The sequence below is a fragment of the Loxodonta africana genome, chromosome 1 (genome assembly GCF_030014295.1).
Source record: "Loxodonta africana isolate mLoxAfr1 chromosome 1, mLoxAfr1.hap2, whole genome shotgun sequence".
NCBI classification, from domain to species: domain Eukaryota; kingdom Metazoa; phylum Chordata; class Mammalia; order Proboscidea; family Elephantidae; genus Loxodonta; species Loxodonta africana.
The window spans coordinates 181,229,244-181,247,263 of NC_087342.1; the positions used below are offsets into that span (position 1 = coordinate 181,229,244).

The window sequence follows — 18,020 nt, forward strand, 5'->3', positions numbered from 1 at the left end:
GTGGCCTAGCTTTTAAATTTCTAATCCTTTCTTTTGTTGTGTCTAATCTACTGTCAGTCCCACACAATGTATTTTTTATTTCATAAATTTTATTTTTTAGTTCTAGGATTTACATTTGTTTCTTACAGCTTCAAAAGCTCTCCTAGAATTTCCATTTCCTTCACTCATTACTAATATTCCTGTATAGTCTTCAATATACTTACCATAGCTGTTTTAACATCCTTGTTCCGTAATCTCAACATTTGAGTTTTTTTTTTGGGGGGGGGGGTCTGTTGACTTGCTTTTTCTCTTGACACATATTATCACATTCTCCTTCTTTGTGTGTCTCATAATTTTATTTTATGCCGTTGTTTGTCTGCGTTTAGTTTTAGGTTTCTTTGGGTCCACAGGTCTTTGATGACTGTAATGAAAGCAGTAGTAGTATTTTTTTGGAAGTGTGTGGTTACCTGTTTTTTCTTCCTTTCCTTTTTTTAGTTGTTTTAGTAGCAGTGAAGTCCTTTCATGTCCCTTTACATCCTAACTGGGAATAGAATTGTCCTCTCTTCTCCTTTCGTATTATTTGATTCAAATCCTGGACATCATATTACTTCATCGCAATATGTATTTCTGACTTATTTTTAATTTCTAAATATTTATAACAATTATTTATAGATGTGCATTTTTGGTACAGATTACTAGAAGTGATATCACTGGGTCAAAGGGTACATGTTCATTTGAAGTTTGTTTGATATTGCCAAACTGTACCCCATTATATTTTTACCATTTTGCACTCCTGATAGTGTTTTAACAGCGTGCCTGTTACTCCACAGCCTTTGCAAAAGTGTTTTGTAATACTTTGAGATTTTTGACAATAAGTGAAGATGAGCATTTTGGGGGCCATTTACTTTTCTTTTCCTTTTAACTCTCTGTCTTTTACCCATTTTTTTTTTAACGAGCTTTTGATCTTTTTGTTAAATCTTAAGAGCCTTTTTATGTTAGGATAGGTATCACTTTACGCAAGATATATGGTGCAAATATTTTTTGCCAGTTTTTCATTCGTGCTTGACTTTGCTTGTGGTATTTTTCCCCCATGCAAAAGTTGTTTTTAAATGTTTATGTGACCAAAATGATCAATCCTTTTTTCTGTTATGTTTTTGAGTCCATCTTTGGAAAGGCTTTCCCCATTCCAAGTTACAAAGAATCCGTTCATGTTTTCTTTTAGAACTTGTATGATTGCATTTTTTGCATTTAGATCCCTAATTAATTTAGAGCTTATTTTGCTGTATTTTATGAGGTTTGGATCCAATTTTATCCTTTTTCAAATGACTATTCAGTTGTTCCAATCCTGCTTACTAAAAATAGCTTTTTTCTATCAGTGATTTTTTTTTTTAATCATATACAATTTTCCATATGTCTTTCCATATGTTTTTTCTGAGCCTTTTGTTTTGTTCCACTAGTGTGCCTGTGTTTTCCTGTATCACTATCCCACTGTTTTGATTAGTGAGGTTTCATAGTATGTTTTCTTCTCTGGTAGGGCTAGCCACCTTCCATCATTACTCTTCTTTTAAAGGATTTCCCTGGCTATTCTTAATTATTTTCTTGCAATCAAACTGACTACATCCAAGCATAGTTTTTCACATGCTCACTTGTGCATTCATTGACCTGAAGTGGTGACATCAGTAAGTTGTCCAATTGAACTTTTGTAAACATATTTAACATTTTATATTTATAAATGTAAAACATGTTGAACATATGAAATATCAACCTACTTTTCTAAATAGGAAGAATTGTTTGATTAGGTTTTTGTGAACAGTACACACAAATCTGTAGCACCTTTCCAGGTTTCAGAATTTCTCTATTACAACAGATTCTTTCATAATTTGTCATTAGAATTTGATCCACAAGCCTGATTTTTTAATCCTAGTCCTTTGAGCTCTGCCATTCCAACAAAACAGGGTTCTTGTTAGGAAGTTTGAATTATTTTACCTACCATGTTTAGCCTTATTACATTTTCAGGCTAGACATGAATCCAAAGCATGCTTGGTCAGCTAAAAGGGATTATAATTACAAATGCTTCCATTTAAATAGATTATACTTGGGTAGCCTATTTGGGTACTTGGATCATAAGGCTTCATGTCAGTGAATTAAACATTAAAATAATGACATGGCAATGCCTTTTCCCTTTTAATAACTCTACACTTCATTCTCATTAGTTTGGTATGTTTTGACCTTCTGATTAATTCATTTTGTCTACGAATCATCTAGAATTCTTTTTTAAGTGAAACAGAATATTCCTTTTAGTTCACACTTTTACATAATTGATCCCTTGATACTCTGTTTCAGTGGAGACAAGCTGACCTGAATTTTTACATTTTAGAACTTAATACTGGGGATATTAAGTCAATATCTTTAAGATGAAATTAAGTGGTGGTATTCTGCTAGTTTGAATCCAGAAATGTAGATTGTGAAAGGAAATGGTCTTTTACATATCAGGGCTATGTGATTTTTCCTGGTCTTAATATATAGTCAGTTGCATTCTGTTACACTATTATGTTTCTAGCAGTTCTCAAGTAGGGAACAAAGTAAATGCTGAAAAAGGAAAGCTGATTGTCCATTTCCTCGCCAGTATAAGGGGATGAATGTTCTGAGCATCAAGTTCAAGTCTACCAATTCTTGGACCAGCTGTCCCGGAAATAGTGTGTTAGGAGCCCAGGCTCATCAGAGGTATGGGGAGGGGAAGAGTTGTCTTATGAATTGTACATGATGGGTATCCAATATGCTTTGAATGCTCCCGGTGCAACCTTGGGAGTACTGAGATCTCTTCCTCTAATGTTTGCCACTTTTCCCAGATCTCATGCCATGTTTCTGTTTTGGAGTCATGAAAATGGCAAGGCTTGGAACCATGATGTATTCCAGCACTGGCGCCCTTTTGCCTCGTTCTTGCTGGGTTTGCTAACTCTACAACTTCCTTCTGGTTCTTATTGCAAACTTGGTGAATTCCTCTGAAAGCACAATGGTTTTGTTCCCCAGGAGGAAGTGAAATCAGTGCTACAGAGGGATAGTCCTAGATTTAATTCTTGACTCCGCCTTCTAACTTAACTCTCTGACACTATAGATCAGTCTCTCATTGCATTCCAAACTCTTACTCTGCTATTCTTGGTAACATTAAGGCCCCAGTGTGCTTCGCAGGGTAGGTCACACAGGTTAGAAATTCACCTCCCTTTGGCAAAATTCCATAGGCATTGCTCACAAAATTTAACATACTGCTGATATTTAACCTTCATGATTAGTTTTCACGTTTAACTCACCAGGGGAAAACAAGATGAATCTCTACTGTATTAGACATGTTTTTAAAAAAAGAGTGGTAATGCATGATTCTCCTTATTGGAGGTTGTTTTCAAACACCTAAAGGCGTTTGGTTGGAAGTTGAATGACTTTTATCAGTTTACTGTCTTTAGGACTCTTTTTTAATAAGTTGACTAATTTACATTTAAAAAAATAGACTTGATCTCATTTTGGAATATTTTGGTGGCATGGCCAACAGCAATATGCTTATGTACAATAGACACAGCTGCAGTGAAGCTAGCTCTAACCTGTTAAGTACAGTTAGCAATGTCTAGAGAGTTCATTGCTATGCTCTGAATTTAAGTAAAAGTACATTTTAAATGGATATATAAACTCATAATTCTTTTAAAGCTTATTTCATTTTCTCAAATTTGTATTTACATAAATATCTGGAGTCTAACATCAAGCAGGCTTTTAAATATGAATCTTCTACTTTATAAATTTACTAAGTAAATATTTTATAGGTTCATAAAACTATGTTATTCTGAAAATGAGAAAAAAATATGGATTGTTTTTATTGAGTTGGCTGCTTTGTTGGAAAGACCTAACAAACAGTAGTGCCTCACTTAAACATACTTTTAAAAATATATAAATTTGCCTGTATCATGGATCAGATCACACCAAAATATAACTACATATGGAAAAAGCCTGGCATAAGATTATTAGGCTATAAAAAGTACTAGGAATAACCATAACATTATAAAGGGAGTTTATAATGTTAATGGCACAATGGCAAATTATCCCATTGTTGCCAGTTTTTATTTCTTGCATAAAAAAAAATTTTTTTTTTTTTTTTGCTTTAGATTAATTTAAATAAAATTCTGTAGAGAATCAGGGATCTCTTGGCATCTTTTAGGTTTTAAGGCATTTGGTTCTTTTATTTCAAGTATTCATTCTGACTGTTTGCACAAGTGCTTGTCCTCATGACAGTCATTGTACTTTGGTGTGCAGTGAATGCACTTTTATGTATCCCCATTTCATCACACGGAGTATTAGACAGGCGTGTATTCAAGTTGAGACTTCATAGAATTCATGTTTACTTCTTCATCAAGGACAGCCTTAAGTGAAATGGACTTTTTTTTTTTTTCATTGCAAGCGCGTGGTGGTGCAGAATACAAGGATTACTATTACTGTTTGCTGGCATTGCCTGGGTTCTTGATAAGGTCCACTCTTGCTTTTGCACCATCAGTGCAAATATCAACATATAACTAAGGGGACCAAAAAAGTGAGGAAAGGGAATGAAATATTGCTGGTTGGGGGTGATGCTGGAAATTCTGACAAGTTGACCAGGAGAGGCCCCACCAAGAAGATCACTTCTTGGGTATAAACTCCTACAGGAAGAATACATTTCTAGAAGAGGTGGTGTCTTAGAACATTTTTAAGGATTCTTAACCTAGGTTTCACAAACCCCTGGGTCCATAGGTTTGTATGGGGAAATATTACACCTTAATTTACACTAATGCTAACTGAAATTTAGCATTTCTTCCAATTATGAATATAATAGTATAGTAATTTGGTAGAACCTAAAACTTTGTTACAAATAGGCATCACAGATATTTGCATATCGTTACAGTTATAGAAATCTCAAAATATTATTTATGTCCATCATTACTTAAAAATTCTGGTAGTTACTATCGCTGCTGCTAAATCTTGTTAATTAATGCCTTAATAAAGAAGCATATGTATCACAATTTTTAAAAAAATTTATGTATTGATAATTATATTTCAGAATAGTCAATTTCCTTGTATTTCTACATATTATATTTTATGAATTTTAAAACATTTTGAGAAAGGGCCAAGGCTTTACTAGATTGCCAAAAGAGGTTCATGGCATGAAAATGTTAAGCTTTCGTTTAATCCCTAATTGAAGGCTTTCTTCCACCTCCCACAGGTACAGTGCACTCATCGTTTGTTTACCTCAGACAGTACTCAAATACATCCTGTGCAGATGGGGAATGTTTTCTGGATCATTCTATATAGAGTTCTAATTATGGAAGCTCTTTTTTAGCTCCCTGTTTAATAATGCAGACAGCACACTATTAAAATACTTGCAGAATAAAGTAGCAAGTCAAGCTGAAATTTTGCTTTCTAGAAAATGACAAGTTAATACTTCACAGAAGATCAGCTTTTAGACTTCTCTGAAAGATATTTTAAGAACTTTAAGGCAGTACAGTTCATTTTTTTTGATTATACTTTAGATGAAGGTTAGTACAGTTCATTTTATGAGAAAGAATGAGACAGAAATTCTGAGTTAGAATATGCTTATCTCACTTATGCCAGCCTGTTACCCAACCCCCCATCATGGTGCTGACCTAGTAGGCCTCTCTGGATTGAGAAGTTATGAACTGTATATCATGACCCCTTCCCCTTGACCAACCTATGAAAAATAAGGTAGAATGTATGTGTTCTACTGTTGTAGCAAGGTAGCCATAGTGAAAACCTGAGAACCTCCCAGGCAGCTGAAGGGGGAAGGGTAAGCAAGGGTCGAATAGGAAATAAGGGAATTTTACCCTGCTGCTACATGTTCTGTGCTTTGGATCTCTTTGAATATATTCTACTGTCTTTCATCAGGAGTAAAAAATAAAAATTTTCAACATCTTGCTGTTGCCAGAACCCATGAGAGTGAAGTGTTAACTCTGTAATTTTCATGTTAGACACACTTTATGCTTGTGTCTTATATGGAGTGAAGGCAACCCTGTGTTGTTAAATCTCTTGGATTATACCTTCAATTGTGTCCTTAAGCTCTGAGAAACAGATCCTTCAATCGTGTGATGAAAGCTTTGAGGCCTGTTCATTTACATTATTTCTCTTTACAGGTTAGTGAAAGATGCTCCTTGGGATGAAGTCCCTCTTGCTCACTCCCTGGTTGGTTTCGCCACTGCCTATGACTTCTTGTACAACTACCTGAGCAAGACGCAACAGGAGAAGTTTCTTGAAGTCATTGCCAATGCCTCAGGCTATATGTATGAAACCTCATACAGGAGAGGATGGGGATTTCAGTACCTGCACAATCATCAGCCCACCAACTGCATGGCTTTACTTACAGGAAGCCTTGTCCTGATGAATCAAGGTACAGCTGGCCACACCAAGGGGATGCCCAAGCTGACATTAGTCATAGTTACCATGTCATGAGCAACATGTAACAGTTCTTGAGAACGTGTTCGTACTTGGATCTTAGCTAAGCCCTTGAAATGAAGTAATGCCTGGAGCATTTCTTAGCTAATCGAGAGACATTGTTTTTCTAAATTCTGTTAGTTATATTAGCCTGAAGGTTATTTATTTATGGCTTATGAATGTCCCAGGCCATGTTCTTAAAGCACACGGTCAGTGGCAAATATTCATTTTTTCACACCATGTTGACAGCAAGAACAGCCAAATAGCATTTTCAAAAGCAAAATAGGTGGCTTATTATTGAAGTGAATGTTCCTAGGACATAGCTGTATCATAACATTGCTACTCCTCTTTCTCTAAAGACTTAAAACAACCAGTGTAGAGTGTTTACATCAAAATTGGGAGCGACTTTAATGATTATACAGCTACTTTGCCTTAATATATGACATAATTGATAATATTTCATTTCCTTTGAGCTTATAATTCTGACTTAACCACAACTTCTATGGAAATCTATCAATGACTGAATAGATTGTATTTTTAAAAAGCGGCCTTTAAATCACAGTTAATAGACTATTAAATATATACTTGGAGCTAGCATTCTGAAATAATTTAACACTTGGTGTCGCAGTAGTTAAATGATCGGCCACTAACCAAAAGGTTGGCAGTTCGAATCCACCAGCCACTCCTTGGAATCCCTACAGGGTAGTTCTGCTGTGTCTTGTCCTATAGGTTGGTATGAGCCGGAATCGACTTGACAGCAACGTTTTTTTTTTTTTCTTCACCATAAAAATTAGTAAGCATTTTATTTAATTCTCACATTAACCATATAAAGTTGTTGGGATTTGGACCCAATTCTAGCCAGCCTCAAAGTTCAATCTCTTTCCACTCAACCTTGCTCTCTCTTGAGGAATAGAAATTCAATTTACAGTAATTTAAGGGAAGCGTAATTAGGAGGGTAACTTTTCATCCTAGCTGCCTTTGTTTCCTGCCCTCACAAAAACAAAACAATAAAATCAAACTCAAATAAGACCCAATGCAAAAACTCACCATTTAATAAACCTCAAGATGCATGAGAAGATATCATCATGACATGGTGGAAAGAACCTTAGAGTGAGCCAGGTCTCAGCTGCGGACCTTGGGCTTTAGTGCAGTTTTATTTTCTGAAGTGTTCAGCTCTCTATTTTTTTTTTTTCTAAGGGCAGGCATAGAACTTACGGCTTTGTTATTTGGGGTAGCTAAAATTGTTCCAGATGATAAGTGGACACCTAAAATACTGATTTAGATTGCATCAAAATGCATAGTTCTTTCCAGGCAAGAGTATTCACATGCATTTATTTTCCGATGAAAGTGATGGGTTGCTCTGAAATATACTCTTTCAGGACCCCCAGATAAGTAGTACACACATTTATAAAAAGAGTAGCCAGAAGGAGGGATGAAATCTGTGGTTCTTTCTTGGCACACTTGCTCTAATTTCAGGGGCTACTCTGACCAGGCTGTGTTAGTAAATCTATATCCTCCAAGGCTAGGCCTTGTAGATATTAACTGAAGTAGCTTAGTGTGCACCTGTAGCTTCCATTGAACTCAAATAAAGTCTCAAAAGTGGAAGAATTAAAATTTTCTTTCTGTCCTGCCATCCCTAAGGTTTAGTGCACAAAAGTTACAAGGGTCTCATGTAAAGAGTTTATGAAGCAGTTGGAAAGAAGAGAGTGTGAAATGTTAAATTACACAATAGTTATAACAGTACCGTGGAATGAAACAAGAGGTATCATGAAGAAACGCTTGGTTAAATATCAAATGAGTATAATAAGTGTTAATTCAGGAGAGTAAACTCGTGTGTGAGTTTGGGAAGTCCATAGAACTTTGAAGAATGGGTAGAATTTGGGCAAGTGAAGAATAAAGAACATTCCAGGCAAGGTGTATGGATGGCGGGACAATACATGTATGTTAAAATGTATGTTAGTAGACATTGCCTTGTATCTCCTGAACAGGGTTGTTAGAAGGAACAGATAAGGAAACTCAGATCATGTGATGGCCAGGGAACAGTGACTATAGAGCCTGATTTTAAGCATCAGTAACATTGATGCCTGGTTGGATATAGAGGACACATGAGAGAAAAAAGATGAAGATGATTGGAATTTTAAACCTGAATGATTAGAGAATAGAAATTGAAAACTATCCAGAAGGCTGGCATGTCAGGTATGGAGCTGGTAGAATGATCCAGGGGACCATTAACAGTCATCTCTGCACAGCTGATCCTAAGGACAGCACTGCACCTATGAGATGGGAGCTGGGTGTTGGCCTGAGACCTTGGATTTTGGCCAGGAAGTGGTGGTACCTGGGCCTCTGGAACCCCCACGCCCAGCACACCTGGTAGGCCATGGTAGAGCGTTCAGCACTGATGATGGCACACATGGTTTATGGGAGAGGCAGGAAGACTCTACCCATATTCAGAGGCAGTGAGATTACTTTTATCCCCAGGGGTTGTGTGATTTAAAAACAAAAAGCAAAACAACAGAAATCTAACATCCAGAACCTAGGTTCTGTTCATTTTTAGTCATGTGCTAGATTTTTTGCCATTAGATTCCTATTCCAGTGGCCTCTCTACCCTCGGATCCTGTGGAATCTAAAAACACATAAAGGATGAGAGGTTGTCTTCTAGCAATAATACAGATTGAAAACTGTCCATTTAGCTTTTATAGTATTTGAAGTTCATTACAAAATTTTGTAAAATAATGGTGAAAGTTTTATAAAGTGATAAACTTAAGAAAATGTGTTTTCAACTATCATTATTTTAAGAAAATTGAGTGAAGTCTCAAAATACAAATCTTTTCTTGCAAACAAAATGATATGCAAATTGTGATCGTAGATATGATGTGGCTTCAGTTTATTAAAGATTGTGAAATGACGGCTACTCATTTAAAGGTTTATCTTCATATACTTAGTAAATGACCTGTATTCAAGAACCTCTTAACTTACATTTTGGACCCATCACAAACCCAGGTTAATTGCAAGAGAAAGGCCAGCAATCAGCCCCTGAAAAATTACAGCCAAGAACACCCTATGCAGCTCAGGTCTCCGTAACACACAGGGTCACCATGAGTTGGAATTGCCCATGGCAATGGGTTTTTTTGTTTTTAACTTACAACTTTAACAAGTAAAAGTTTTGTAAAATACAGTTTGCAAAATAAACTAGTCAGATAACTCAGGATTTTATTTGGCCATTTTTTTGTTTTGGCTTTGTTACAACCTTTAGTCAATGTTTCCATGTGTTTTTATCCTTCAGGGTATCTCCAAGAAGCCTACTTATGGACCAAACAAGTTCTGAGCATCATGGAGAAATCTCTGGTCTTGCTCCGAGAAGTGACGGATGGCTCCCTCTATGAAGGAGTCGCTTATGGCAGCTACACCACTAGATCACTCTTTCAGTATATGTTTCTTGTTCAAAGGCACTTTGACATCAACCACTTCGGCCATCCATGGCTTAAACAACACTTTGCATTTATGTATAGAACCATCCTGCCAGGTATATAGTGAGGAGCCAGAAATGGGAAACCATGAAAACTATTGAAATTTTTTCTGATTGTGAAAATGAACAAGACTAGGAAAAGAAATGAAGTCTATGGGTTTTAAATCATGTCGAGATTAAAGGTATTAAAAATATCAAAGAAGAATTGACTTCAACAGTTGCATATTACCACAGCATTTTGGGAACTAATGTGACGATTTGTGATTTACATATTGTAAAGCTTGGAACATAAGGGATCAAATATAATCTCTAGCCCCTACAGTGTTTTAATTTTTGTGTATATGCAAACTTTTTCATGAATCTAAGCAAAATATGAGCATTTATGATTACATGTTAATTTTCCTTTACATGTGATCCTCAATCAATCCTATTTTTTTCCTTTTAATTTTTTCTTTCATACAGTGCATTCATAATTCAAAAAGAAAGATTCTACTTACACATTTATGTTGAAACTTTAGTATGTTCTTTAAATGTTTGGTCTAATTAATAATATAAATTAGAGAAAACTAATCAAAAAACCATTTGCTATAAAACTTCTGATTTCTTGTTGCTCTTCTAAGGTACAGCTGGCTCATATATATGTATTTATACGTGTATGTGTGTGTGTGTGTATATGATTTAAGAATTTATTCATTTCTTTGAGAGTTTCATAACTCTAATTTCCAAAACAGCATCTAAGATGTTAGAAAAATTTTAGGAGGTAAATATTTCATCGGGATGGTTTTTCCCCTGGTGAAATGCAATTTTTAGCCAGTATTTAAATCTTTTTCTGTGGTTGTATACACATAGATTGGATAGAATCTCCATTACTGGATTAGTTATCCCAAAAATACTGCAGAAAAAAAAGAACCATGTTAAGATTTAGTTTTTAGTCCTAATTCAGAAACATATTGCTTTATTGCTTAGACATTCAGGAAAAGCCTGTTTTGCAGTTCATCTTGGTAAACAAAGACTATCTAATGTAAAACCAAAAACCAAACCCACTGCCTTCGAGCCGATTCTGCCTCACAGCAACCATATAGATGGTCTCAGTGCTGTGTGATTTGAGTTCAGATCTAGCAGCCAGCTACATCAGGGCTTGCATCTGTCGTGAGCTGTGTATGACTAGTTTTTCAGCTGGAAAGGACAATAGGAACATCTCAAAAATAAATTTTTCTGTCAGTTAATTCAACAAACTTTTATTTAGCACTCTGGAATAGGCTTCCATTTTAAGTCAGTATGTTCTCAACTACGTACTGTCTGGCCTAGAATTTTTTTGTTTTGTCTGTCTGGTCTAGAATTTTCTCCCATTCTTCTTTCTCAAGAATACCTGGAGCATATTCAGTCTTACCTGCTTTTTTTCCTTCCCTCTTCCGGTAATAATATCTAGCTTATGGCCCTTGAGTTTTCTTTCTTTTTTAAGTTTCCAGCAATACATATTGGCAGGATCTTTGTGGGGAATTATTAGGCTTTCTTCCCATAGAAGTTCAGTTTCTTCTCTAAACCTTATATATACTGTAACTTCTAATTTACTGGAAGCCAGATTAAAGTACCTCATGTTAATATCTTGGCCTGGAGTGGGGGATGAGTTGGTGAAAGAGCTAGCCTTCATGAGCTCACCATACACGAGCGTAGCCCATGTATATGTCTAGATATGATTGTACATCACATAAAAAAAAAACATAGACATTGAAAAATGAGGAAAGTGGACAATATACATAAACAATAGATGTGACACTTTCATTATCAGTGGCAAGCTGCCATATCAATGATGTAACAAGTACAAACTTGCACTCAAGATTCATGAAGACTTTCAGAGGGACTCTAATTAGTTGGTCTGAGGTGGAGCATGGAAATTGTGGTTTTGTTTGTTATTTTTATTCAAGATACACGATTGTAATTAGAAACCAGGTTTAAAGATCATTGTTAAGACTTTTATAGGGGTCTGCAGTTTGAAACTTCCCTTAATTCTTTCAAATTTTTCCCCCCAGGGTTTCAAAGAACTGTGGCAATTGCAGACTCAAATTACAACTGGTTTTATGGTCCAGAAAGTCAATTAGTGTTCCTGGATAAATTTGTCATGCGTAACGGCAGTGGTAACTGGCTGGCTGATCAAATCAGAAGGAACCGTGTGATGGAAGGTCCAGGGACCCCATCCAAAGGGCAACGCTGGTGCACTCTTCACACAGAGTTTCTCTGGTATGACACATTGAGCTTTAAGGAGAAATGGTCCCCAGTGGTGGTTCATGTCATGTGCTACTTTCTTATATTTAAAATGAAAAATCTGAAACACCTTTAACCCTTTCTCCATACCACCCAAGCACACGCAGCTTCAATTCTATTTATTTCACAGTGTTTGAAACTCTATTAGAAAGATTTCCTTATGTTTAAGATCTAATTACTGTTTGTACTTTCTGGCTATTTTGTTAGAGATGTCCCAGACTCACACTATTTCAAAAGATGAGTTTTGATTTACATCATTTTCGAAATCATGTAAAGAAAAAACCACAGAAGTTAGACTAAGTTATTTTGGTTATTACACCAAAAAGAAAAAAGGTAGTAAAATGTTTTGGTAAACAGAGCATTATAATCTTCCAATAACAAAGCTGTTACTAAATTTTCAAAAATGTTGGACATTTGACAGCTTCATTTTGATAATAAAAGAACCGTGTACTCTTTTTTTTTTTTTTTTTTTTGCCTTATTCTTTTAAGCCCAGAAGAAGAAGCCTGGGTCTCCTTTTTTTAAGTAGTGCCAAATACACTGTTGGCATCCAGTAAGTTAAAATTACAGGGAACTGGTTAATCATTAATCCCTGATGTTTTTTCAAGCTATTAGAATTTGCATTTAACTCCAAAATAAACTTTTTATGGTTTGATTCATTCCTTTTACCATAATTTAAAAATTAAGGAACAAAAATACTAGTAATGTGGTATTTTCACAGATGAACCAAGTATATAAGTATGCATTAATATGGTTTTGGTTTAAGTAGAAACATAGTTTCTGATGCCCTAAAACTGAAACTGTAGAACAACAGGTGAAACAGCCAGTCAAACATCAGTAAAATTAACACTACCATAGGTGATTAATTCACTTTGGAGAAAAGCATATTAAACCCGAAGAAACAACCAAACCTCTTGCCACTGTGTCGATTCCGACATACCAACCCCATGGGACAGAGTAGGATTGCCCCTAGGGTTTCCGAGGAGCGGCTGGTGGATTTGAACTGCTGACCTTTTGGCTCGCAGCTGAGCTCTTAACCACTGCACCACCAGGGCTCGAGAGTGAAAAGTATTTAAGAGCTAACAATATGGGTCAGACTTTCTTCCCTTGAGCAGTAGATCGTCTGAATTTGTCAAGGCTGTTACCCCAAATCATGCAAAACAAATAATCATCCTCATTATTGTTTTGGAGGCCTTACAGATTGAAAGACCTGTGCTCTTAACCACTGAGAAGATTTAATGTTAATTGTATCATTTTGATGATAAGCCATTTATTGTCCAAGGAGCATGGCCTCATCTGCAGATCGAAAAAAAAGAAACCCAAACCTTCAAATCTGAGGTAGACAGTGATAGCCACAATTATAAATCCTCCAGTATTAAATAATAATAAAAAAAAAATCCTGGAATTCCACCCATTTATGTTCTTAGATGTGGTATTGGCAGTAAATTTTATCTAATATGTTAAGTTCCACTCTATTTTTATTTACATTTTAGAGGAAAACAGTACTAGACCAAACTTTCAGTAATAGCAGTTACTACAGTACAATTACCCATTCCATGGGTTCCCGAGAATAGGAACCCCTCAACTAGAAGTTTGCATGAAGCACTTAAATCCTTGAGCCCTAGCAGTTTGGGTGGCAGCTCTGATGAAGCAAAGAAGGTCCATGTGATGACGAGCAGCAGAAAGCACTTCAGGTTCAAGCCCAAGGATCGGAAATCATTAACTCCTTTCCCGTTTATCAAGGATTTTTCCCTAAGCATGCCGATTATCCGTGGGTTTTTTTTCAGGATCGTCCCTAGTAACAATCGACATAGCCTGTGCTCTGGGGAGCTTTTGTGTGTTGTCCTCCATCCCCATCACCGTGTGGTATCCCAGTTCTGATGTGTGACTTTCACTTCCACCACAGTGAAATTTAATTTTAAAAAATCAATTCTTTCAGGTACGATGCCAGCTTGAAATCCGCTCCTCCTCCAGATTTTGGCACTCCGACATTGCATTATTTTGAAGACTGGGGTGTTGTAACGTATGGAAGTGCGCTCCCTGCAGAAATCAACAGATCTTTTCTTTCCTTCAAGTCGGGAAAACTTGGGGGGCGTGCAATCTATGACATTGTGCACAGAAACAAATACAAAGATTGGATCAAAGGCTGGCGGAATTTTAATGCCGGGCATGAACATCCCGATCAAAATTCATTTACCTTTGCTCCCAATGGTGTGCCTTTCATCACCGAAGCTCTGTACGGGCCAAAGTACACCTTCTTCAACAACGTTTTGATGTTTTCCCCGGCCGTGTCAAAGAGCTGCTTTTCTCCCTGGGAGGGTCAGGTTACAGAAGACTGCTCATCCAAATGGTCTAAATACAAGCATGACCTGGCAGCTAACTGTCAGGGGAGAGTGGTTGCAGCAGTGGAGAAAAATGGCGTGGTTTTCATTCGAGGAGAAGGGGTGGGAGCTTATAACCCCCGACTCAGCCTAAAGAACGTTCAGAGGAATCTGATCCTCTTGCATCCCCAGCTTCTCCTCCTTGTGGACCAGATACACCTGGGAGAGGAGAGCCCCCTGGAGACAGCAGCAAGCTTCTTCCACAATGTGGATGTTCCTTTTGAGGAGACAGTGGTAGATGGGGTCCATGGGGCTTTCATCAGGCAGCGAGATGGCCTCTATAAAATGTATTGGATGGATGATACTGGCTACAGTGAGAAAGCAACTTTTGCTTCAGTGACATACCCTCGGGGCTATCCCTATAATGGGACAAACTATGTGAATGTCACCATGCACCTTCGAAGTCCCATCACCAGGGCAGCTTACCTCTTCATAGGGCCATCTGTAGATGTTCAAAGCTTCAGTATCCATGGAGACTCTCAGCAACTGGATGTGTTCATAGCCACTAACGAACACGCCTATGCAACTTACCTTTGGACAGGTGAGGCCACAGGGCAGTCTGCCTTTGCACAGGTCATTGCAGATCGCCAGAAAATTCTTTTTGACCGGAGTTCAGCCATCAAGAGCACCACTGTGCCTGAGGTAAAGGACTATGCTGCAATTGTGGAACAGAACCTGCAGCGATTTAAGCCAGTGTTCCAGCTACTGGAGAAAGAGATCCTATCCCGAGTCCGGAACACAGCTAGCTTTAGAAAGACTGCTGAGCGCCTGCTGAGATTTTCAGATAAGAGACAGACTGAGGAGGCCATTGACAGGATTTTTGCCATATCACAGCAGCAGCAGCAAAAGTCAAAGAAGAACCGAAGGGCAGGCAAAGGTTACAAATTTGTGGATGCTGTCCCTGATATTTTTGCACAGATTGAAGTCAATGAGAAGAAGATTCGACGAAAAGCTCAGATTTTGGCACAGAAAGAACAGCCTATAGATGAAGATGAAGAAATGAAAGACCTTTTAGATTTTGCAGATGTAACGTATGAAAAACACAAAAATGGTGACTTGGTGAGAGGCCGGTTTGGACAGGCACGGATGGTGACAACTACTCGCAGCAGGGCCCCATCATTGTCTGCTTCATATACCAGACTGTTCCTGATTCTGAACATTGCTATTTTCTTTGTCATGCTGGCAATGCAACTGACTTATTTCCAGAGGTCCCAGAGCCTACATGGCCAAAGATGTCTTTACGCAGTCCTTCTAATAGATAGCTGTATTTTATTGTGGTTGTACTCTTCTTGTTCCCAATCTCAATGTTAGCACCAATGTTATAAATTGCTTGATCATTTTGTGATCAGAAGAGTCTGTGCGAAAAACAAAACAAAACAAAGCATTGCCCTAGTTTGATATTGGGTTTTTATTCCTCAGATTCATTTTAACAGATTAAAGGGAAAATATTTTCAGACAAGGATGCAGGGACATGGAGAAATCAGAATTGGAGCAAGCAGAGAAGATATTAAATGAACACGAGTAGCTCAGTTGGCCCTTGGTGTTTCTGGAAGTGTTTTGCTTTGCTAATTTAGGAAGCCATATAAATGTTACTCATAGAAATAAAAAATCTGGCTTTAAGTAATATTTTTTCTTAAGAGAAACAAAAATGATTTAAATAGAATTGGATTTGATTAATCTTAATTTAATGGTATTAGCAATTTCTAGATGCTAATTTTATGGAATAGACTGATACAATTCTAAGAAACACAAAAATTTTTTTAATGACGTAGTCGTGTTGAAAAATAAGTGTTGCTAACTCCTGGTATGGTGGTATCCACTTCCTTGGAGAAGCTGTGCTTAATTAAGTGCACAGGATTTTCTCATTGGTTTGTTATCCAAATAACAGTAAAAATGATGGCAGAAGATCATTAAAAACTCAAAGGGTATTTCCAGTAGATAAAAGCATCAGTATTTCAGTAAGTCAGACAACTACAAATAACTTAATTTTGTATTTACCTTATATGGAAAACTTTCATAGACCCAATGACTGAACTATTCAAATTAAAATATTTTATGTCTGAAAAGTTGATTTCAACACCAAAGAAGATGGGGAAGGTAAACTTTGGATATGATTTTATGTTTTTTTATAGAAAGCTTTCTTCAAGTTTATTTTACAAAATAAACGTGATTTTTTCTACAGTGTCTTTCTCTTTTGTTACATTATATTCGAAATGTATGAAACTTTTTCTGAAATCTTGGAAGAGAGGTGTTTATTTGGACATGCAGTACTTAAACTTATAGTGTTTGAATCAAAACAAGTAATTTCTCTGTTTATTTTACCTTTTTCTTGTTTAGGTATTTAAATAAAAAACTAACTTTGGATATTTAAGTAACACCAAACATAAAAACATAATTTTCATAGCTATTTTCAATCAAGTCTTAAGGAAATAACAGCAGCCTGGAGTGTTGGAGGCATAGTCTACAGTTGATACGGTAAAACCTATGAAAGCCAAAACCTGTGTAAGGCCTGTTAGAGAAGGAAAACTCAAATATTTTCCAATGAAATGAGTGATAGAAAAGTGGTAAGCCTGCACCCTGTCAAAGACGGAAAGCTTGTGAGATCTGGAAAAACAAAGCCGTCCCATAGAGTTCCAGCTTTCAGAGGTCTCACTGTACTTCAGTGTAAGAAGTTGGTACACTTCAAAGGAATTTAAAAGTAAGTTATCTTACACTGAGCATATTTGACTCTTTAATACATTTCTCCCCTGAAAACAAAATATGCTCAGCTCAAGTCTTAAAAGTAAGAATACATTTACTAATTGGTAGGTCTAAAGTAATAGAGATAATCTTTTCCTCTTGTCTTTTTTGCTCATGGAAATACCAGTATGTAACAAAAAAGAACAGGGAAAAACTCTTATGAGCACTGTTTTGCAGTTCTAATTTATACCTTCTTACATAAAGAGAACGTAAGTTTTGGCTTTTAACTGTACTTCACTCGTGATACCTGGAATCTAGAAAATGATTTCTGAGGAACCTTTTTTTTTTCCTTTCATGTTAAAAAGTCTCTAGGGAGGATGTCGTTACACACTGTTTAAAAGAATAATGTTTTCAAAAGAATAATGCTTCCGTTTGTCCTGCATGGATGCTCTTACTGGGATTTAAACTTGCTTTATGTGACAGATTCTCCGTTTACTTAACCTCATTCTACATTCCTCTCTTCTACTCTTTCTCGTTCAAAAGGATGAATTGTCTGAAATGATCAAAAGGAAATTTTGAAAAAAAAAAGGAAAATTCCTCTTTGAGTATGCTGAGCAAACCTGATCTCAGGTCCAAAACGCAGACAGGGAGATGAGAAAGGCAAGCAAGCACCAACTCCAGCTTTCCTTTTCTCATGAGGTTAGGACCAGGTAATCAGTTCGTCACCATTGCACGATGCGGTCTAACAATTAGCTCATTTAAAAGTAATTTGTAAAAAGATGGTGATCATGTGCCT

At 36.7% G+C, this 18,020-nt stretch overlaps 1 protein-coding gene across 4 annotated transcripts in view; it reads left to right on the forward strand.

The window, feature by feature from the left end:
* DSE (dermatan sulfate epimerase) overlaps positions 1-15,856 on the forward strand; it is a 73,815-nt gene extending 57,959 nt beyond the window's left edge. For all 4 annotated transcript variants that reach the window (XM_003404272.4, XM_064290082.1, XM_064290090.1 and 1 more), the window contains 4 exons: positions 6,141-6,394; positions 9,722-9,961; positions 11,935-12,142; positions 14,104-15,856. In XM_003404272.4, the coding sequence (XP_003404320.2) occupies positions 6,141-6,394; positions 9,722-9,961; positions 11,935-12,142; positions 14,104-15,856 (2,455 nt within the window). The remainder of the gene's footprint in view (positions 1-6,140; positions 6,395-9,721; positions 9,962-11,934; positions 12,143-14,103) is intronic.
* Positions 15,857-18,020: the final 2,164 nt, after the last annotated feature.